The 23,903-nt window shown below is 42.5% G+C and overlaps 1 protein-coding gene across 3 annotated transcripts in view; it reads right to left on the bottom strand.

The window, feature by feature from the left end:
- ANTXR1 (ANTXR cell adhesion molecule 1) overlaps positions 1-23,903 on the bottom strand; it is a 244,427-nt gene that overhangs the window by 119,975 nt on the left and 100,549 nt on the right. For all 3 annotated transcript variants that reach the window (XM_012501213.2, XM_003262494.3, XM_030827130.1), the window contains exons 11-12: positions 7,586-7,655; positions 6,081-6,159 (exon numbers count right to left, since the gene is read on the bottom strand). In XM_012501213.2, coding sequence (XP_012356667.1) covers positions 6,081-6,159; positions 7,586-7,655 — 149 coding nt within the window. The remainder of the gene's footprint in view (positions 1-6,080; positions 6,160-7,585; positions 7,656-23,903) is intronic.

Below are 23,903 nucleotides of genomic sequence, written 5' to 3'. Positions count from 1 at the left end.
TCTAATGGGGCAGGGCATTAGACTTTTACTTGGCAAGGACAGTTAGGTCAATAACCTAATACACAGCTGTCATTTTTTGACAGACTATTATGTACCTCAAGCCCCTTATATACTTAATCTTTACTATAAAAATGCGAGACAGGTTCTGAAACAGGCTGCAGGTAAACCTGTCCAAGGTCACCCTGGAAAGTCAAGGGGCTGGGATGTGAAATTAAGATTTTCCACTCAATATTGTGTATTCTTAATTCCTCCATTATGCTGCAATTATAGGGCAGTTGTTTTCGCTTTGATGTTTCAGGTCTCAGTTTGTTGAATTTCAGGTTTCATTCAAATGGCATTTCTCTAAACAATGATATGACATGGATCCGCTCAAAGTTATTGAACCTTGTTGCTATTGCGGTCAGGCTGTTTTTCATATATATCAGGAGAAAAAAACAGGGGTCTTCATTTATTTAAAGTTGAATTTGGAACCTTATGTCTAACTTTAGGTCATTTTCTTTTCTTCAAAGATTGTGACTTTCCAACCCAGCAGCCAGTACAAAGCAAATCCTGATCAGGGTTAACAGGGATGAGCATCAACTGGGCCGCACTGTCACATCTTGGGTGTTCAAGATCAAGGATGTGGAGCGTACATCCTGCGAGGATAGTTGCCAACTTGAGAAATGTCCCCACATTAAAAGGCCCCAGAAATGGATGCAAAACGAGAAGGAAAAACAACAACAAAGTCATGGTCTGGGAGAGCCCATGAACAAACTATGCTCAGAGATATATCCATCCCTGGTTCGGGTTGGTGTCTCTTTAGGGCATGGCCTGGTCCCACTTCTTCACCTATAATTACTATGTTTCAAATCACTCAGGTGTTATCTCTCCATGAAGCTCTCCTGACTCTTCTTGCCTTCACTTATCCTTCCCTGCTCTGAAATCCTATGGCATTTACACATGACTCATACAATCTTGTTCTTTATTATACATTTATACACTTTTTTTTTTTTTTGAGACGGAGTCTTGCTCTGTTACCAGGCTGGAGTGCAGTGGTGCAATCTTGGCTCACTGTAACCTCTGCCTCCCGGGTTCAAGCGATTCTCCTGCCTCAGCCTCCTGAGTAGCTGGGATTACAGCTGCGCACCACCACATCAGCTAATTTTTGTATTTTTAGTAGAGACAGGGTTTCACCATATTGGCCAGGATGGTCTCGATCTCTTGACCTTGTGAACCGCCCACCTCAATCTCTGAAAGTGCTGGGATTACAGGCGTAAGAACCACGCCCAGCCTATTATACACTCTTTTATATGCTTGTTGGGCTCTTTCTCCAGCTGGATTTTAAGCTCCTTAAGGACAGTGATTAGGAGAGACAGTAGAAGTCCAAGACATACTTGATTGATTTCCTGATTTTTGGACACTTTGGGTGGGAAATAATAGAATTTTTAAGTATCTAAAAGAAAACAATCTTCATGAAAAGTTCTTTATGTTTGTAAAATTTGCTTGCTTTGTTCAAAAGGACAAATCTCTTTTCAATACTTTCCTTAAAGCAGCACTATATTAGTAATTTTCTCAACCTCTGGCTGGAGTTTGGTGAAGAAAAGTGAGGCAGTTAAGACTACAGAGATGGGTGTATTTAAATATCTGGTGAGAGAGGACTCTGGATGTTTGACCATTTTCTATAGTCATGGAGCTCACCAAAGTTTACCATCTGTATAGGAATCTTTTAGCGGACGGAAAAATCTCTTTCCTGTAAAACTCCACGGAATTTCTGCTTCTGGCTCAGGCAACAGTTATTCATTGCAGACCTTGAAAATTTGTGACACAGGTGTCCAAATGGGCACCAAATAAAGTGAGAAAAGAAAAGTCTCAACTACATATTTTAAAAATATTTTTGGTTCCAGGTGATGAACTGGGCAGGCTGTGACTGGCATTGACAATATCCCTTTACTCAGACCCAGAGGATCACTTTTGATTGAAAAACCTTGTCCTCCAAACCAGCTTCCCAAGAAACAAACACAAGTCCAAGACCTTACTTCATATTTTGGATACCCACATGTTCCACCTGCATCTCTATTTTGCCCAATGATAGTTTCAGCCTTTAATTTGAGCTGCTGTGTAGGATCTGGTTGGGGACTGGAGTTTTATGTTTGAATATAAGGCCCCTTTTCTGGATGAATTTGGCCATCTCTTCTTCCCCCTTTCAATCACCTGGGCTTGGTCGAGTGATAAACATGTACCCCCGGATACATCTCAGAGGAGCCCCTTGGTTATAACGAGACTCTGAATTAAAGAGCCAGCTCTCTAGGAGGAATCTCAAATTAGTTAAAAATTTTTTCATTAAGCTTCCACTATAAAACAGCTAACAATTACTGAGCACTTACTACCTGCTAGGTCTTCTGCCAAATACTTTACAAATATTATTTCATTTAATGTTCACAATACTGATAGATGTAAATTTTTTATTATCTTAGTTTTATAGATTGGGAAACTAAAGCACAAAAGGGCTAAACAATTTTTTTTTTTTTTCCTGGAGATGAAGTCTCGCTCTGTCACTCAGGTTGGAGTGCAGTGGCATGATCTCAGCTCACTGCAACCTCCGCCTCCCACATTCAGGCTGATTCTCCTGCCTCAGCCTCCAGAGTAGCTGGGACTACAGGCATGGGCCACCATGCCAGGCTAATTTTTGTATTTTAGTAGAGGCAGAGTTTTGTCATGTTGGGCAGGCTGGTCTTAAACTGGCCCTCAAGTGATCCACCCGCCTATGTCTCCTAAAGTGTTGGGATAACAGACATGAGCCATGGCACCTGGCTAGGGGCTAAACAACTTATCGAGGTCACAGCAAAACTGATTCCCTGATTGTTCCCCCTCCTCCCTAAATCTTCTTCTCCCTCTGTCTTCCTCCTGTCTGGCAGCTGATGGCAACTCCATCCTTTCAGTTTCTTAGGCCAAAATGCTTGGGACATTCTTGATTCTTCTCTCTCTCTAAACCCTACATTCAATGCTTTGGAAAATTCACTAGCTCTGCTTTCAAAATAAATCCAACTCTGACAACTTCTCTCCACCTCCATTGCCCTCCCCTGATTCAACCCATCATCACCTTTTGCCTGAAATATTGCCATAACCCTCCTAACAAGTCACACTGCTTCCATCTTTGTCTCTGTCTGCCCACAGCCGAGTAATCTTCTAAATATAAGTCAGACCATGTTGCTCCTCTGCTCAAAAGCCAAAGTCCTTCCACAACCCTGCACATCCTATCCCCCAGCATCTCACTGCCTGCTGCTATCCTGAGAGGGAATGAGGACAGCAGCAGGCATGGAGATGCCTGGGGATGGCACCTGCCTGCCTGCTCTTCTGTGAACACCAAGGATCGCTGGCCACAGGGTCTTAGCATGAGGGCTCTTGGTTTGGGATATCCCACCCTTCCCCACACTCCCATAGCCTCATGGGAGCCTCACTATCCAGGTTGCTACTCAAATACCACATTTTCAATGTATCCGTTACTCTATTTACAATTGGAAACTACTCGCCTAGGTAGTAGGAAATCTTCTCACTCTCTTCTAATTATCCTATAGCATCTATTACCTTTTACCATAGCACGTAGTTTGTTTACTATGTTTATTACCTATTGTCTTCCGTTCCCTGATCACACAGGTATTTTTATCTGTTGTGTTCTCTGATATATCCCAGGCACCCAGAGTGGTACCTAGCACATTGTGATCAATAAATATGTGTTGAATACATGACTGAAAGAACTTGGATCACAAATCTTAGAGTGGTTATAATTTTGTTGTAAACTAATACAGCATTCTCACATGAAAATGGAATAATGCAGAATACATTAGGAGGTGGTCTTGATCAAGGGTCAAGTGAAGAGAAGATTTAGTGGCATGTGCTCAGATGAGGGACACGTAAGATGTAACTGGAGGCTGGCGTGGGTTGGGAAGGTATAGTGGGACTCAATGGGAATTCTTTTAATTTTGCAATGCATTGGCAAGGACACCTTTTCTTCTTAATTAGAGGCCCATGATTTAAAGTTGTAGCCCTGTATTTGCCATACCAAAAGTTTAGTCCTGAGATGTCTTCCCTTCCCACTTCCTCTGCTCTGTGGTCTCAAGGGCAGTAGCTGTTTCTTGGTGGTATGGTCAGAGATAATGAGAAATACAGATCGAACTGTTGGATCACTCAAAGCTGGGAGGAATCTGGAATGGAGTTATTCGATTTAGAGTATTTTAATCATTTCCTGCAGGTTGGCAGGTCCCAGAAGGGTCAATTTTCAACAGGATCAGGCAGGATACACTTGAAGAAATTTCAACGCTTCTGCATACAGTTTTTAAAATTTGGTGGTGTCCTACTGAGGCCTACAGACTGAGGGTTGACCAGATGTCTGAGACACGGACATTTCTCAGTGGTAACACTTCCCTGACACAATCCTAGTTTCTTGCTTTGGTCAAGTAAAACTTTCCCATCATCTGTACCATTTACAATGGGTTACCCTGCTTTCAAGAAAATTGGTTTGCTCCTAACACAAGATGAAAACTGGTGTTGGGGGCATTAGGAGGGAGACTGTTGTCCATCATGAGGACTGGCTTCCTGTTCTTTTATGATAACTCATTCTATATTATCTACATTCAGTGCATGCCTGCTCTTTCTTGTCCAGCTGTGATGGTATTAAGGACACAACCCCGGTTACTGAGAGGTTCTATAAACACAGCTTCCAAAGGCCAACAAGGAAGTGACTATAGTATAATAACTACGTAAGCTGACCATCAGGCCAAACATTAGTTTCTAGAATGAGCTAATGGAGAAACGTATTCAGTTAAAGAAACTGAATACGCCGACAAAGGTTATTTTCGAAATGCTCATGTTAGGGGCTGATGTCTTTTTTTAATTTTTTTTTTTTTTTAAAGGCAGGGTCTCACTGTCACCCAGGCTGGAGTGCAGTGGTGCAATCTCAGCTCGCTGCAACCTCCGCCTCTCGGGCTCAAGCCATCCTCCCACCTCAGCCTCCTGAGTAGCTAGGACTACAGGTGTGCGCCATCATGCCCAGCTAATTTTTGTATTTTTTGTAGAGATGGGGTTTCACCGTGTTGCCCAGGCTGGTCTTGAACTCCTGGGCTCAAGTGACCCACGCACCTCGGCCTCCCAAAGTGCTGGGATTACAGGCATGTGCCACTGTGCCCGGCCAAGGTTGAGGTCTTGACATGAGCTAACTAAGCCCTGACTGCCCCCTGACAGGCTGAGCTCTGAGACATTGACAGTGGGCAGGACCAACTCCAGAGGCTGACGGGTTCTCAGTCACAGCTGCACATGACAAATTCCTGGGGATGCCGTGGAACCACCAAAGCTAGGGCTCATGCCAGAGGCTTAGATTCAGTCAGTCTTGCGTGAGGTCAGGGCACCAATCTTTTTAAAAAGCTCTCCAGGTGATTTTATATATAGCCAGGAATGAAAACTACTTGATGCAAAGGCTCCAGAGAAGGGCTATCTGAGGAGCTGGGAGAGAGAATGCAGTCCCCACTCTTGCCTCACAATCCCTACTGTAAGGGCTCCTTCCCCACTCTCTCTCCTGCTTCACCAGTTTTCCATTTTCTCCTGGATTATTTCCACAATAATAAGCAAGTTGCAAATTCTCCCATCCTAAATAAAATGACCTCCCCAAACTCCACATTTTCCTTTAGCTCATACCCATTTTCCTACATCCCTTTAGAGACGAACTCCCTAAGACGTTCTTTCTATATAGGCTATCCAATTCCCTTCCATCCATTCTCTCCTAAACCCACTCTATCTGGGACTCCACCCTCATTACTGCACAGACATAGCCCATCTTACCATCTGGTCAGGCCAGTGACTTTAGATCTCCCCTTCAGCAGAAATGGGAAAGCTGGATAACTTAACACAGACATGCCTGATACACTCTGGGGTACAGCACACCCCAATCCAGCTTGGGGCTGGTGGAGCAGTGCTGGATCAAAGCTCAGCGAGCAGAACGAAGAACCAAAAAACTTTCCAGGGTAACTTTGGAGAAGATTGCTGCTTAAGAAACATTGATAGTGACAATGATAATGAGATCTTTAGTAAAGGGAAAGGTTATGACTTACACAGTGTGTGGTGGTGATGATGACAGAACTGGAGATAAAAGAGAGGCCATCGTTCATGCTGACCTGGAGTGCAGCTTTCCTGCAATGACAACAAGGGAAGCAGACTCTCAGCATGGTGTGCAATGAACAACAGGCTGAGAGCCAGACACACAGGTCTCCTTTGGGCTCTGCTCTTAACTACCCTTGAGACTGGAGGGGAGGAGGGGTCTGAGTTTCCTCTTTTGTAAAATGTGGGGGGTAGTCTGTATAGCCCATCCTCCTCTAAAGTTTAGAGCAGTGTCAGGATATGCTTGGCTGGTGTATTAAGGCAGTGCATTCAGATGTTCTGGCATTGCAGTGAGTGGCATTGAATGGGCAAAGCTTACTTTCATTTAACTTGCTTGTCACATTGTAGTTGGACAAAGTATTCTTCAAAAATAGGCCAAGTTAATGGGGGATAGACTGGGCTAACTGTAAATGCAATATTCTGCTGTCATCTGGACTCTTAGTGATTTGATGGGGATGGCTTTGTTACCATACAACAGACTCACAGAAGTAAAGCAGAAGATGAATTTGCCTTCCATCTCTTCCCACTCCAAGACACTTGCTGGAAACTGACCTCATGTTTTGTTGCATTTTGCAGCATGGACACTGAGCTAATTTGTGAAATCAGTGGCATCACAGGTTGATGCTGGGCAACCAGAGTTGGAGGTTTTACAACAACTTTTTTCCCTTAAAGCCTCCATTCTTTGTCTAGCCTATTATAGACATGGTTCTGGAGAGGTTATTTTTGTTGTTGTTGTTCTCTGCACCAGCATTGCCTCATTTCCCACGTATTTCTTTTCTTGCTCAGGGCGCCCATTCTCTTTCTTCTGTTGATGGTTTTGATCTCATCTCATTAGTGCTTATCATAATTGCATCATCATGAGATTTTCCCCCATAAATTAGTTCAGGGAACTTTTTCCAGTCTGGGTGAACATCCGATGCTGTGCAGAGTCGAGGAAGGAGCACCGTGTGGGACATCGGAAGGCGTGAGTCTGGGGTCTTAGCTTGCCATGAACCAGCCATGGCCCTACTTGGCCTTTCTGAGCCTCCCTTTCTCTAAGGAGGAGATAACAATTATCTAGCAGGGCAATGGTGATGACAGAGCGAGGTCCAGTGTGTGAGAACTTTCTAGAAGTGTAGGTGTGATTAAGCCAGACAGACCTTGGATTGAGCCCAGACTCTTCCACTCACTGCTGTGTGACGTTAGGCAAGCTATTTAAAGTCTTGCAGCCATAGTCTCTATGTCTGTAAAACTGGGATAGTGGGAATACCTGGTTATGGGGAACCTAGGAGAATGAAGTGAGATACTTTGTAAAACACTTATCCTGGTGTCTGGGTCACTGTAAACACTGGCTCCATCATAAGCTGGAGGAACCTAGAGAAAGGCTCTACTTTCTCTAGATGCTTTCTTTTCCCCTGTCCCCCTACACCTCCTCTCTCTCTTCCCTGGCTGGGAGGTTCAGTTGATGGTGAAAACTTACATGCCAACTTCTTTTAAGATAGGCGCTGGACACAGTAAATAAGTATCTTCTACAGAAAAGGGCTTCTCATCTGCAAAAAGGAAATCACTGGATTAAGAAGAGGGAGGCGAGTTTATAATTTCAAATTCAGTGACTTCTAGAGAACATCAACCAAGTCCAGGGAGATATCAGAAAAACAAAAATCTTTTTGAGCTTAAAAACTCGAGATGTACAGCAAACTATCTCAAGGACAGAAAACCAGACACTGCATGTTCTCACTCACAGGTGGGAACTGAACAACGAGAACACTTGGACACAGGAAGGGGAACATCACACACTGGGGCCTGTCGTGGAGTGGGAAGAGTGGGGAGAGATAGCATTAGGAGTATACCTAATGTAAATGACGAGTTAATAGGTGCAGCACACCAACACGGCACATGTATACATATGTAACACACCTGCACGTTGTGCACATGTACCCTAGAACTTAAAGTATAATAACAATAAAAAAACCAAAACAAAAACAAAACTCTTGATCTGTAAAACCCATTAGCAGTGAACTAAAGTGCTCCTGCCTGAATCATAGCTTCCTGTGGTACATGCAGTTGAGTCAACTGGTGAGAAAATAGTGAGTGAACTCCTAGATCTAAGACCAGGAATCACTGAGGGGAAACAAGAAAATATTAGACTGGTCCTAAGGAGTTCCATGTCTAAGGCTAGTTTGAGAGAGAAGCTGTATTTGTGGAAAAAGTTTGCTGACAAATGACTTCACCAAAGTATCGTTGGGCTTCATAAGACAGGGAGTTTCCTTTACATGGCTGTCATAGTCAGATCATAGGAAAGCACAAAACACGAGCTGTGCTTTTGTGCAAAGATGGGGAAGAGACATTCTTGGTGGAAGGAATGGCATGAGCAAAGACAGGGCATACTAAAGGCATGTTCCAAGGTAGGATATAAGAAGAATTAGAAAAGATCAGTATAGAAAGTTTGGTCAAGTTCTTTGAGTTAGCCTGAGGGATTTGGACAAAGTTCTCTAAGTTACAGAAAGAACTTTGGTGGGTTTTTGGGTAAAACTGAAGTGATGATTTTGGAGGTCGTGGCAGATGTAGCTGTGGAAGGTGGATCAGAGTCGGGGACTCTTGGAGTAGGGACGTTCTTGTGCTTCTTCTAATGGATGAGCAGGAAAAAGCTTAAAGTGGCTTTAATTCAAGCTCACTAAGAACTTCATTGTATCCCAGTTTCTGGGGCCAGAGACAGGGCTGAGAACTTATTATACTAAGTATATAATAGTCATTCCTTCAAGCCTCAGCTTTTATCGGGTACATGTGCTGTACAAAAAGGCTGTGGTAGGGCCTATAGGTGAAATGAAGATGAATAAGATCTATGTCATTAATCAGGCTGTGACTACAAGTTCCTGTAACTAGAAGACACAAAGGAATACATATATTATTAAAGGATAATATTCTGCTTTTGTTGTGACACTGATGTCGCTTATGGTATCTGCAAGTCATGACTGCAGAATATAGCTGACATTAAACTCTTGCCTGAGTGAAGGTTAGGAAGCTGCCTGGGATAGGAGTTAGAGGACACATCTGAGTGCTAAGCACAATGTCCCCATTGGCAAGAGGTGGAAGAAGATGTACAGGAAAATATTCAAGTGGTGAAAAGTTAGGGAGATTATTCCAGGTCATTTGTTTATTCATTCATTCAACAAATATTTATTGAAGACCTACTATATACTAGAGATGTAGGCTTTGAGAAGAGAAACACAGTCTCTGCTTTCATGGATTTTATAGGAGGCAGGAGAGACAGTTATTTAACATTATTAAAAAATAAATTCTTTGAGTGTGTACCATGTGCCAAGCAATGTGCTAAGGCTTGCAATGAACAAAACAGATAAAGTACCTTATCCAAGGAGCCAACATGCTCGTAATTACACAAATTGTTATGTAATTATAATTGTGATGAGCACACAAAAGGAGGAGGGGGCTGGCCCTCATCTGGGAGGTCAGGAAATGCTTCCCTGAGGAAAAGCTATTTAAGCTGAAACCTGAGGTTGGGTGATGGGGTGGAGTGGGAGAGGGGGAGGCACTGCAAAGATCCTGGGGCAAGAAGGACCCTAGATCTTTTGAGAGCTAAAAGAGGGCCAGTGAGGCTGTTGAATCTAAGTGAGACAGACAATGGCTCAAAATGAGGCTAGAAAAGGCAGCAGGGCCAGATGACCATGGCCACATAGGCCATGATGAAGCTTTTGAAATTTTTCCTAAGCGCAACAGGGAACTACTGGAGGTTACCCTCATATTTAGAATCAGCTGTTGGCAGATGATGGAATGTTGCAGGAATGGTGACGCTGTATTGAGTAAAATTATAAAGCTTATGATGACAGTGTAGGATCATGCAGTGCCTGAATTGAGCATTATTATTATTATTACTATTTATTTATTTTTTTTTCTGAGACAGAGTCTCATTCTGTCACCCAGGCTGGAGTGCAGTGGCACAAAAATCTCGGCTCACTGCAACCTCCATCTCCCAGGTTCAAGTGATTGTCCTGCCTTAGCCTCCCAAGTAGCTGGGATTACAGGCACCTGCCACCATGCCCGGCTAATTTCTGTATTTTTTTTTTTAGTACAGACGGGGTTTCACCATATTGGCCAGGCTGGTCTCAAACTCCTGACCTTGTGCTCCGCCTGCCTCGGCCTCCCAAAGTGCTGGGATTACAGGCGTGAGCCACCGCGCCCGGCCCGAGCATTATTATTTTCAAGATGTCCTTCCATCTGTGATGGTAATACAGGCAGTCCTCAACTTAACAATGGTTCAACTTAAACAATACTGTGACTTTATAAAGGTGCTTTCAGTTGTGTATATTAATGGTGAGTACCTATACAACTATTCTGTTTTTCACTTCCAGTACAATATTAAATAAATTACATGAGCTATTCAACATTTTATTATAAAATAGGCTTTGCGTTAGATGATTTTGCCCAAACATAGGGTAATGTCAGTGTTTCGAGCATGTTTAAGGTAGGTGAGGCTAAGCGATGATGTTTGGGAGGTTAGGTGTATTAAATGCATTTTTATTTATTTATTTATTTTTTTTTATTTTTATTTTTTATTATTATACTTTAGGTTTTAGGGTACATGTGCACAATGTGCAGGTTTGTTACATACGTATCCATGTGCCATGGTGATTTCCTGCACCCATTAACTCGTCATTTAGCATTAGTTAAATGCATTTTTGAGTTATGGTATTTTCAACTTATGATGGATTTATCAGGACATAACCCCATCTTAAGTCAAGGAGCATCTACAATGACAGCCAGACTTGCCAGGGCATATTGCATGCAGGCAATCTCTAAGCACTTCCTGTATGTCACTGAGTCATATTTAAACTTCTAGCAGAGCTATCAGGAAGGTGTATTATTCTTTTCATTTTAAAGGTAAGGAACAGACAGAGAGAGATTAAGCAGCTTGCCCAAGGTTACACATGGGAGCTTGGATCTGCACCCAGGCAGTCTGGCTGCAGAGTCTGCATGATTATCTAACAGGCTATAAGCACCAGCCTTGATAGAAGCTGCGCTTTGTTTCCTTGTAATGACAACCTTGTGAGTTAAGGCAGGGCAGGGATCATTAGGCTCATATTTCAGATGCAAAATGGAGGCTGAGCGGGATGACAGTGATCTAAGGTTGCACCGCAAGCCAGAGGCAAAGCCAAGACTGGAAATGAACTCTGCATTACTCTTTCCTCACTAAGAGATTCTCCATTCCAGGAAAGGCTTGTATTAGAGAATAAACTGAACTGGGGACAGGCGTGGCTGATTCGAACCTATATTTATTTCCTCGTGGCCATGGCTTATCCTGTTGCACATGCACCAGCAGTACCTGGGAGTACAGATCCCTGCCCACAGAGCCGGCCCACAGAGCCACGGGGCAGCCACAGAGCGGCCACAGGAGGCCTTGTGACTCTGGCTGCCTTCTGTGGGAAGAGCTGGGTCACGCCGAGGAGAGCATCCGAGGCAGCGCACTGTAGCACCACAGCCAGGGAGACTCCAGGCTGGCATGCCCTGCTCCTGGGTTAGTGCCTGGCCTCACTTCCGGCTGCCTCTGGACAACTCCTCTCTCCTCCCTCCATCCCAACTGGAGAGGAGTGAGAGGATGAGTGTGGCCCAGGCCAGGCAGACATTTCTCACTTTCCCCCTCCTTTCCTTTTCCTTTTCTGCTTGGGAGACCAAATACTTCTGGAGCAAAACAGAGGAAAACCTCACTGGGAGGCCTGCAAAGGCTTCGCTGAGGCTGTGGAAGACCTTCCTCCATCCGAGTGTATCAGCCTCCCAGGCTGTGGGCCTGCTCTGTGGAGCTGGCATTTTCTGCTCTGAGAGGATTGTTTGGTTTGGAGCCTGTTTTCATTTTACCACAAAAATGAGTGACTTTTTTCTCTCTCTCTCTAAACAAAGGAGGGCCATTTGGTTTCCATAACTCAGGTCATCTGACTCCCTCCTGGAACTCCATTTGGGAGGCAGGGCACAAAGCCTTCCTTGCCGCACCTCGGCCATGCCACGTTTGGCCCCAGGGCCGTGCCAGCCTCGCTGCAGCATGTGCCAAAGCCAGTGGTGTCGTGACATATGTGGGGCCGTGATCCACTCCTAGGACAGCTGAGGCCCCTGCTGGTCCACCCTCTAGGTGGCCATTTTGCTGCTCACTAGCACCGGGTGGGCAGGGGAAATGAAGGCCAGGAGCTCGGACTGGCCCACTTGGCTTTTGTTTGCAACTAGGGAGAAAATTAGGGAGGGGTGGGAGTTTGAAATCAGACATTCAATGAAAATTTTATTTTTATGTTTAAATTTTTGTTATTTTCTTTTGAGACAGGGTCTCATTCTGTTGCCCAGGCTGCAGTGCAGTGGTGCGATCAAGGCTCACTGCAGCCTCAACCTTCTGTGCTCAAGTGATCCTCCCACCTTGTCCCCCCCACCCACCCCACCCTAGTCACTGCATCACAGGAGTGCAGTGCCATACCTGGCTAATTAAATTTTTTTTTTTTTTTTTTTTGGTAGAGACAAGGTCCCCTGTGTTGCCCAGGCAGCTCTGGAACTCCTGGGCTCAAACTATCTGCCCGCTTCAGCCTCCCAAAACGCTGGGATTACAGGTGTGAGTCACTGGGCCTAGCCAATGTAATTTTTAGATAATCTTGAAATAAAATTTTTTTTTTGTCCATTACCAAAGATATTTTAGAATTCTGTGTGTACCTATGACATAGGTTTACCCAAGCCATCTGTCTATAGGAGTCTGACAAGCTTGATCAGGATTTGGGGACCAATGAGTGTCATTATCTCAGAGTGCTAAATGCCCCAGACTTGGGAGCTAGGCATCCCTCAAGCTGCGTACTGAGGGGACAGAGAGGGACAGAGGATATTTCAGATCACACCGAGTCAAATCTGAGCCCTTTTCTTACTAGTGTGTGACTAGGGACACACATTCTCCATCTATAAACAGTGGTGATGACATGGTGTGGGGAGTCAATAATATCGTATTCAAGTACAAAGCATGATACTTAGCACTTGAGCATTCAGTAGATGTTAATTCCTCTTTATTACATGGGCCTCCACACCTTTAAAATAAACTACATGGATGTATGGTTTAAAATCAGAGGGATTAAACATTAAAATGTTCAAAATGCCTGATTGCTTAATGATATCATTTTACCAAATTAACGTCTTTGTAGACATCAGGAATAGGGAAATGAAAAGCTTTAGTGAATTTGTGTGTGTGTATAGATACACACACATATACACATATACATATCTATACACACAGGTGCATGCATGTTTTTTCTAACATCATATACTCATGATCTTGTTTGATGCTTCTACAACCCTCTGAGAGAGATATTATTTATGTTTTGAGAAACTGAGAGTCAGAAGGGTTAGTTAATTGAGTTAGTGCTGCACCACTTGTGTCAGAGCCAGAATTCAAACCCAAGTTTTGTTGAAATAGCTTGCCCAAGGTAAGCCCAGCTAGTCTTATAATGTAGCTGGAAGCACACCAGGAGTTGAGGCTGTTCATACTGACAGCTCTGGAGGCACATGGCCAAGATCTTCAATGGGCAAGGCTGGATACCAACAGGAGCTTGCCTTCCGGGAGAGGGGGCTAGGGATGAAGAGCTTGAAGAAAAGGTTCAGGTGTCTTTTGAGAGGCCCTGATCATGCCAACTAGAATGAAGCCATGCTCTGGAACCATACACTCATAAGTGTATATTTACAGGTTTAGACCTTGGGACAATGTAATCCTTTTCAGACTGGCAAAGAAGAAAGTTCCCAGAATTCTTCCCTGCAGTTTGGTGGCTGTCTAACGGATTTGGGCTAAAACCAGGGTTAAAATTCATTAGCCAATTCAAACACCAATCAGAGAAAATCCTTTTTATAAGGGTGGATTAAATAATTCAAATACTTTTCAAGTCTTGGCAATCTTTTCTTGTTATAAATATTTATTTCTGGCAAATAGGAAGAGAAAAATAATCCCTAGTCTTATGGAGGCAGCGGGAGGGTGTGTTGAAACCCTCCAAAGCTGATGTAAGCCCGAAGCAGAGCTTACATTCCCATAGTGACATTTGCATTAGGTAGTGGGAAAAACAGTGGAGGTTAGGGACTGAAATGAGCTCGCCTTGCTGTTTCTCCTAGTGTCCCTTGGGTCTAGGGAGCATTTTCAGGGCATTCCAGAGCCAAATATAACTGTTCAGCACCAAATTATCAGCTGGTTTGGGAATGTGTCTCCAAATGATAGAACAACAGACAGGCCGGAGTTAGGCTGAATATTTCTACCTCCTCACTGCCTCCAAAAGTAACCAGCTTGAAAAAAGTTAGACTTGTAAAATACTGTGGAAAAATCTGAAATAAAATTATATTCAGCAGGACTCCAAGTTGGTGAAATTCAAAGAATCTGGGCTGAGCTTTCTGGAGCTCCAGAGAGAACGGAGATGACTGATTGCCCAACTGGGGCTGCCTCATTGATAATTCACAAATGTGTGTGGGGGTCTTATTACAAAGCAAAATGGGAGCCATTGCTGAGAGTAGAAAGGAATGCACTATGTGTCAGGCCCTGGGCTAGAAGGTTTTCAGAGATGAGTGAGATAACAAGCTTTTGATAGAAGACGTTAAACTCTAGACAAAGAGATTTTGAAAGGCCCAAAATCTCTAGACAAAGAGATTTTGAAAGGAGAGAATGGCTTTTACTTGGAAAGGCTGAACAGTGGTTGAGAAGTCAAGGAGAAATGAGAAGATTCAAAACCGAATGGCAAGGGATGGCAGTGAAATGTAGGTTGGTTGGGCCAAGTTGGGAAACATCCTCAGAATGAGTATACCCACTGTAATGTCCTCTTATCTTGGGCTAAAGCTGGAGGGATGCCTTTAAAGTGGCAGAACCAAGCTGGCCACCATCCTTTTCCTTAGACATGGCCCACACCCTCGCTCACAACCCACCTTTTCCCTGACCTGGTATTGTTACAGGGTTTCCTTGGAAGTCCTCCCTGGCTAGTTGCCATGAGATCAGGGGATGGGCTTGGCCAACAGGTTCCAGGTAAGTTTCCTGGGTCTGCAGCTATTTTACCAGTTCCTATATTCTATAGGTACCCAGGACATGCCTTTTGATTTCCCGTTCTGTTCTCTGAGGAAGGCTGGAGTAGAATGGAGAACACTAAGAGCCTGGACTCCAGAGACCCAACACAGCCTTGCCACTAATTGGCTATGTCACCATGGGCAAGGTTTTTCACTCTATTCGTAACTCAAAATTGTCATCTATAATATGGGAGTAATACTTCATAGGCTGTTGTAAATTTTAATAAGATGATATCATTTAATGCTTAGTACTTAATAAGCACTCAGCATATAACTGTCATTACTAAGGTGGGGCACTGTTGGGGTCATCGACTGAGGCACCTGCAAAACACAAGGTGTCAATGTGTGCACAAACTGGGTGAGTCTTGCAACCTGTCTATTACGTTGTATCAGGGCTTTACAATATTGGTGTGACAAGAAGCAAGTTACTTATCTAAATAGGATCTTTGGACATGATTATAGTGCAGTGTTCTCAAATGGGGGTTGATTTTGCCCCCCAAGGGGCAACTAGCAATGCCTGAGCAGTTTTGGTTACTGCAACTAGGGGAGGAATGCTATTTGGCATCTAGTGGGTAGAGACCAGGGATGGTGCTGAACACCCTCCAATGCACAGGACAAGCCCCTCCCCACTCCCCAGCTATAAATTATCCAGCCCAAAATGTCAGTAGTGTTGAGGTCAGAAAGTCTGGCGTAATGTCTACCATGGCTTTATATGCTTCTTTAGACCACTGTAGCGGGGCCTACAGATACAACTGTGTAGTTCACAGCCTGCAGGGTACTGGTGTAATGCCCAGAAAAGTTTAGAGGTGTTATAAGGTGATGGTAGAAGTGGAACGAGGTAACATCTAGAGAGGTGTTGAAAGACCAGCCCTGGTTGGAGTAAGAGAATGTCTCTTGATAAAGCCCTCCAATGCAGGCTTGAATGGGTCCAGGTTTTCTTAGGGGTAGATGGAATTGCATCTGAGCCACTCTGCCTGGTGGAGCTTTATAATGTAAATGGGGCACTCCAGCAATGGGCCTTATATTGCTGCCAAGGCTCTGACATGACATGGATGGGAGGGCTGTAGAGTCAGAACACCTTACATACAAATACCAATAGAGGACCCAGAGCTGCGGGCAGTCTTGGAAGGAAATGAAGTGGGTTATTATTGTTACTGTGTTCATGAGGATCAAGATTACATCACGGCCCCAGAAGGAGAGGAAGTAAAAGGTGAAGGACCATGAGTCCATTCCCAGAGGAGTGCAGGCCCGGGATCTAGCAGCCCTGCAGATATCTGGATCGTCTGTTGGGCTATACATCCCAAGTTCTGCACAAGGTTGTGACCTCACAGCTCTGGGCACACCAGCATTGAGAGCTGTTCATCAGCACAGCTGGTCTGCCTTCTCAGGATGTAAATTATTATCTACCCATATGTGTTATTATTTGTATTAATTACAAAGTAATACATATTAGTATAAAAGCCTGGGAAATAGAAGTATATAAAAAAGAAATTAAAATCCTTGATAATCTCCACTTCCAGTGGTAAAATTAATGTCTTGGGAAATACTATTTCAGAATTTTTCCATGCATATTACTTTTAACATAATTGAGATTACATATAATTCTGTGGCATTTGGCATTTATCTCTAACTGAAGTTAATAGGGTAGTTTTAGGCAGTACAAGGAAATGAAATGAAGCTAATGGGGTTCAGCGTTCTTGCAAAGTATTTTCTCCTCTCAATAAATCCACACCCAAAACAATTCTTGACTGTTGACATTTATAGAACTTACAAATTATCTTCTAAGCAAAGCACCAGCTTTTTAAGATTTTGTAATCCTGAGCTCAGAATAACTGCAGCACTTAAAACAGCTAGAACTTGCTAAGAATACAAATATTTGCAACGCTTTGTTTTCACTCGGTAGAGGATAATTCAGGATTCATGCACAAGGTATGTGTCTCCTGACACACGAAGCCTTGTGGCAGTATACAAATTTGGAATAATTTTACCTTTGGAATTGGAACTGAGTGGCAAGTCTACCAAAATGTCTAAAGCCTTCCACACACTCATGGCCACAGGTTATGGCAAATGCTGACTGCTCTTAAAGGACACAAATTTACAGAGAAACTCAGAGGAGAGGTGGGAAGGAGACCTGGGGCACACACTTGGGCCACTAAAGTGCTGTGGGATGCATGCTGGCTGCCAGAACTGAATTGCTTGGGGGACAGAACCAGGAGCACTTTCTTCCTTTCCCTCAGCAGTACCCAACTTCTCTCAATGGATGTTGAACAAATATTTAAAGAATGTCAGTTTGAAGGGGCACAGACTATTAGCCTGCCTGGGGTTCCAGAAGTATGGCCTGTCTCTGAGTTAATCACTTTCTCTTCCATCATCCTACTGAAATGGCAGAGGAGCAGTATTGCATGGGAAAGGGCAGCATCCACCTGCTGGTCACTTTACATGAAAGCTGAGCCATGGGGTGCAGAAATAGAGGGGGATGCTGACTTCCCCCCACAGGACAGCAGGACTAGGGGGAAGGTGGGTTTCAGAGAAGTTCACAAGCAAATCTCTCCCAGCCATGCATAAAACAAATGCAGTGCATGCCTGGAGTCCTCGTAGAGCTCAAGATTTTCACAGGGAGTCAATTTCAAACTTGGTAGGGCAGGGGAAATGTCAAGGATGACTATCCACCAGGGACTGGTATAGCTAACTTTGGACTGTGTCAACTCGCCCCCAGAATAAACTTTTTTACTCCCAACTGAAAACCTTGCCACCTAGTTACCTCTGGTGGCAACTTCCCTTTTGTCCCCCAACCGTTTTAGATTATGGCAGTAAATTTCAATGTATCTGTATTTTTCTAGGCCTGAAAGATGGGAACATCCACTAACACAGTCTCTGCAGGTGCCACTTCAAAAATCTGTGGGCAAAAACCAGAGCTCTGTCTGAAAGAGGGCCAAAGGGGAAACACCACCAGATACACAAAATGCTCCTGAAGTTCGAGGAAAAGGGCCACTCAGGGATTGAGGAGAGGTGCCTTATCTGTGGTCACACAGCCAGCTGCAGACACTGACACTCTAATGCCTGGGATTCTTCCTACCCTGGTCTGGGGCTTTTTCTCTTGATCTTAGGTTCAAGTCTTGACTTCTCTACTAATGTGTCCTGTGACCTTGGGCAAGGAGTTAAATCTCTCTGAGCTGTGATTATCCTTCTGCAAAATGAGGGGGATCTATTGAAATCAGCATCTCTGAATCAGGCACACATCTGTCACCTGGGCATTTGAAGTCAGTGGACAAGGGGTCTTTGGGGATCTGTGTCTTGGAGGCAGTGTAGGGAAGCAGTCTAAAGCCTTTGGAGTCCGACTGCCCAGGTTCAAGTCCTTTCCACCCCTGCCAACTGCATGAACTTGGGCACTTCATCTCTCTGAGTTCATCAGCAAAATGGGGATTCAAATAACTCCTCCCTCACGGGGCTAAAGTGATGATGAAATGAGATAATACAGGAGGTGCTTGGCCCAGCACCAGGTGCAGAGTAGGTACTCGACAATCAGTAGCTGCTATCAGTTGGAGGAAGCTCCCTGGTGATTCTGATGGGCATCCCCATGAAGAACATGAGACTAATATGCTCCTTTACGGCTCTTCATTCTGAGTTACGCAAAATGGCATTTCATCACCTTCACATGACATCAAATCCCTAGGGATGTATTGAGATTGCGTTAAGTACCTTTGATCAACATATGGCAAGACTCTAACCCATGACAAAGGAAACAGTAGGCTTTTGTTTGGGAAGTTTATGTTCTCCTGCCCTCGATCCTCCCTCCCCATCTGCACTTTAATGTTCTCCATAGGGTGCCCACAGCAGCCCTGGAGCCCAGGTGTTTTCTAAGATGAAGTATAGTTTCCGGCAAATTGGGCATGTTTTTGAAAACAACACCCTCTGGAACGTCTATGTTCGAATGAGTGTTGTTTCTCTTCCCCCTAGGAAGTTGAGCCCCCTCTTTGGAACTCCTAGAATTGTCTTCCTGACCGATGTTCAGTTTGGGGAAATATGTTCAAATGGGGCAAAGCTTTATCCTTTGAGAGTGTGCAAAAGTAAACCAGAGCCATGCCTGGTGAATAGGATTGAAAATCAAGTTGAGAAATAAAATTTTGCATCAAAAAATAAAGTGTGCCTATAATATCATGAATCTGACTTCTCACATGGCCTATAAACTCAATTTTAGTGAGTTTGTTAAAAATCAGTTTCTTTTGTTTATAGTCATACCTCATGTGTCTCCATGCAACACCAGGATAGTCTAGCATGTTTTTCATTATTGCATTAGTAAAACGTCCATTTTTAATTTACAATGCATAAAATGGATCACTTCCCAGCTCATACTCCAGTGTCTCCTTTTTAGCATTTGAATCTCTCTGAAAGTGGATCTCCAGTTGAAAGTGGATCTTTTCTTGGCATAGTACACTGAATACTAAAGGAGGAAAAAGTGCAGCCAGAGTAAATACAGTTTATGTGAAGATTTCCAAGATATTTTCTTGGCCAGCAGAGTTCAGCCTGGTGACTGAGGAACTAACCAAATGTTAAACTTCAGATATATTCTAGACTTCAATAATTAGCAAGAATTTAAAAATTAAGTTTTAAATCAATTTTGTGGGTTCTTTTCTGATTACATCAGGGACATACGATCCCAGAGAACTTAGAAAACACAGATAGATAGAAAGAAGAAAGTAAAAATTAATAGTGGTCTCATTCAGAGGTGACGGCTGTTAACATTTTGATGAATATCTTTCCAGTCTCTGTCTGCATATAAATGTGTGTGTTTAAAAAATAAAAATAGTATCAGTGTATTGTTTTGTAACTTTTTTTTTTTTGAGATGGAGTCTCGCTCTGTTGCCCAGGCTGGGGTGCAGTGGTGCTATCTTGGCTCACTGCAAGCTCCGCCTCCCAGGTTCATGCCATTCTCCTGCCTCAGCCTCCCAAGTAGCTGGGACTACAGGTGCATGCCACCATGCCTGGCTAATTTTTTTCTATTTTTAGTGGAGACGGGGGTTTCACTGTGTTAGCCAGGATGGTCTCGATCTCCTGACCTCATGATCCGCCCGCCTCAGCCTCCCAAAGTGCTGGGATTACAGGCGTGAGCCACCATGCCCAGCCTGTTTTGTAACTTATTTTTAATACGGAATGCTGTATTATTAACATTCCCCACTCCCTACATCAGTAATTATTCTTCTACAACATTGTTTAATTATTTAGGGGTGAAGTATAACTTATCTAATAGATTACCTATTGTCAGACATTTAGGTTGTTACCATTTAGATGTTTTTCTTTTCCCTCTCTCCCTTATTCCCTTTGTTCTTTCCATTTTTTCTTTTGCTATTATAAGCAATAGTGTGATGAATATCCTTGTGGCCAAGTCTTTGTAAACATTCCCAGTCACCTTCTTTTGATGAAGCTGAAATTGAAATTCTGGGTCAAAATGTATAAAAGCAGTTGACTCATTTAAAAAATTGCCTTCCTAACGATTTAATGGTCTCTCACTGATGGTGAATGGAAACACCTGTTTTCCTACAGGTTTGCCAAGACTGCGCATTGTAGTTTTGTTAATCTTCGTCAGTCTGACAAGGTAAAAACGGCAATTGATTATTTCAATTTGCATTTTCTTGGTTATATGAAACATTTCCTATATGCTTATTAATCATGATTTTCTTAAAAATTTCCTTTGCATATCTTTTACTCACCAATATATTCGCCTTTTTTTTTTAACTGATTTTAGGAATTGTCTTTATACTAAGTTTATTGACCCTATGTTTGTTATATATCCTATTTTTCCAGTTTTGTTTCCCATTTCTTTTATTGTAGTAGGGTTTAACAAGATAATTTAAAAATATGCACTCAAACATTCAGATTTTTCTTTCATGGTATGCTCCTTCATGTTTAAAACATCCTTCCCAACTGGAAGATTATATAAATTTTTTTGTTTCCTTCTAGAATTTTTACAGCTTCACGTCCCATTAAAAGTTTTCCTTCATCTGGAATTTGTTTGGGTGAAAGGTGTGAGATTAAAAATGAACTTAATTGTTTTTCCAAGTGGTTAGCCAGTTGTCTCAACATCATTTTTTGAATAACCCACTCTTTCCCTATAGATTCGAAAGGCTGCCTTATTTTATACTAAATTCACCTAAGTGTTTGGTTCTGTTTATGGGCTTTGTTCCAAAGCTCAGTTCGCCTGTTGTGGTGTGATCATACATTGTTCCAATTACTGCAGCTTTTTTATACATCTTAAAATTGGCTAGGGCAAGTTTCCACATTTTTCTTGGCTATTCTTGTGTGTTTATTCTTCCATATAAACTTCAGAATTATTTTGTTAACTTAAAAAGTCCCCTTGGAATTTTCATTTGGATTGTAATAAAAGTAGATATTAATATGAAGACAATTGATATCTTTACTCAGTTACTGCTCCATTTAATAACAGTGATGATAATACGGTAATACCAGCAGTCAACACTGACTGACTCTTAACTGTGCATCAGGCCCCATTCTAAGCCCTGCCTGCCACATTTAAACCTCATAACAATCCAAGACATAGTATGGCTATTATTGCCATACTCATTTTACAGAGAGATAAACTGAGGCATGGAGATGTTAAATAAGATGTCACAGTCGCACAGCTAGATATGACAGAGCCAGGACTCTTTTTCCCTGGTGGTCTGGCTCCAGAGCTTGTAACTATGCCATGAGTCTATGGCTTTCTAACTCTTCACACTTGCTTTATATCCCTCAGAAAGTTTTGTGACTTTCATCACGTATGTCTTTACAAATTTGATTAAATTAGTTCTTGTTACATTTTATTTGTCATGATAGACTGGATAAAGAAAATGTGGTACATATACACCATGGAATACTATGCAGTCATAGAAAAGAACGAGATCATGTCCTTTGCAGGAACATGGTTGGAGCTAGAGGCCATTATCCTTAGCAAACTAACGCAGGAAGAGAAAACCAAATACTGCACGCTCTCACTTGTAAGTGGGAGCTAAATGACGAGAACACATGGACACAGAAGGGAATAACACACACTGGGGCCTACTAGAGGGTGGAGGGTGAGAGGAGAGAGAAGATCAGGAAAAATAACTAATGGGTACTAGGCTTAATACCTGGGTGATGAAACAACCTGTACAACAAATCCCCATGACACAAGTTTACTTATGTAAGAAACCTGCACTTGTACTGCTGAATTTAAAATGAAAGATAAACAAAAATTTTATTTGTTGTTGCTATATCTTTCTTGTGATATTTTCTAATGGTCGTTGCCGAACACTGGCAAAGCTACTGATTGTTATAAGCAAGGTATTTATTTTGAAGTTATCCAACTTTACCCTCTCGGTAGCCTAGTAGTTCTGTTCACTCTCTAGTTTTCCAGGAAGACACAAGCATTATTTTAGAGCAATGACGTTTGGCTGCTTTTCCTGTATTTATATCTATTATCAGATTTCTGGTGTTATTATAATGTTCATGGCATTGCCTAATATGGTAGTCACTAGGCATATGTGGTTATTTACATGTAAGTTAATAAAAATTAAATGAAATTACTAATTCAGTTCCTCAACTGCACTAGCCACATTTCAAACGCCCAGCAGCCACATGTGGCTTGTGGCTACCATCTTAGAACATTTCCATCATTACAGAAAGTTCTATTGGACAGTCTGCTAGAACTTTCAGATCAATATTAGATAATGGTGGTGAAATGGATCCCTGCTTTTTTTCTTCCGAACTTTAAAGTGAATTCCTCTACATAGTGATTTATTATTAGAAGGATGTTGAGTTTTGAATTCAAATACATAGATACATTTTTATGTTAAAGATGTCTTATCCTATTCCTAGTTTACTAGAAATATATATTTTTAAAAATTAGGAATAGATAATGAATTTTAATATCTTGTTGGCATCAGTAACTTTTGCTATATGAGGAACAAATTCCCCCTCTGTCTTCAAAATTGTCTTAGCTATCTTGGTCCTTTTTAAATACATTGCTGGATTTTGTTTGCCAATATTTGATTTAGATGTTTGTCATTAGTGAGCTTGATCTCAAATATTCTCTACTTTTAGTGCCTTTGTCTAGTTTTTTTTTTAAACCAAGGTTATGTTATTATCATAGAATGAATTTATATGCTTTTTCTTGGCTGGGTGTGGTGGCCTACACCTGTAATTCCAGCATTTTGGGAGGCTGAGGAGGGTAGATAGCTTGAGCCCGGGAGTTCGAGACCAGCCTGGGCAACATGGTGAAACCTTGTCTCTACAAAAAATACAAAAATTAGCCAGGTGTGGTGGCTCACATCTGTGGTCCTAGCTACTCAGGAAGCTAAGGTGGGAGGATCGCTTGAGCCTGGGAGGCAGAGGTTACAGTGAGCAGAGATTGTGCCACTGCACTCCAGCCTGGGCGACAGAGCCAGACCCTGTCTCAAAAAAAACAAAAAACAAAAAACAAAAAACATAAAACAAAAAAAAAAACCCCAAAACATTTTCTTTATATCTTTCCTCTGGAACAGTACATATCTGATATGGGTCATTTGTCCCTTAAAACTTGGTAAAACTTGGGTGAAAAAAATCTGGATGTGGTGATTTCGTTGGTGGGGGGATGAAATTTCCTCAAATTCCCTTCTCGTTCATATATTTCCTGTTCATCTGTGTCTAATCACACTGTTTAATCCATCCATGAAGTTTTATTTCAGTGAATAAGCTTTTTCAAATCTAGAATTTATACTCAG

Source organism: Nomascus leucogenys, chromosome 14 (genome assembly GCF_006542625.1).
Source record: "Nomascus leucogenys isolate Asia chromosome 14, Asia_NLE_v1, whole genome shotgun sequence".
In the NCBI taxonomy this organism is placed as follows: domain Eukaryota; kingdom Metazoa; phylum Chordata; class Mammalia; order Primates; family Hylobatidae; genus Nomascus; species Nomascus leucogenys.
This window is presented reverse-complemented; position numbering and strand designations above follow the sequence as displayed.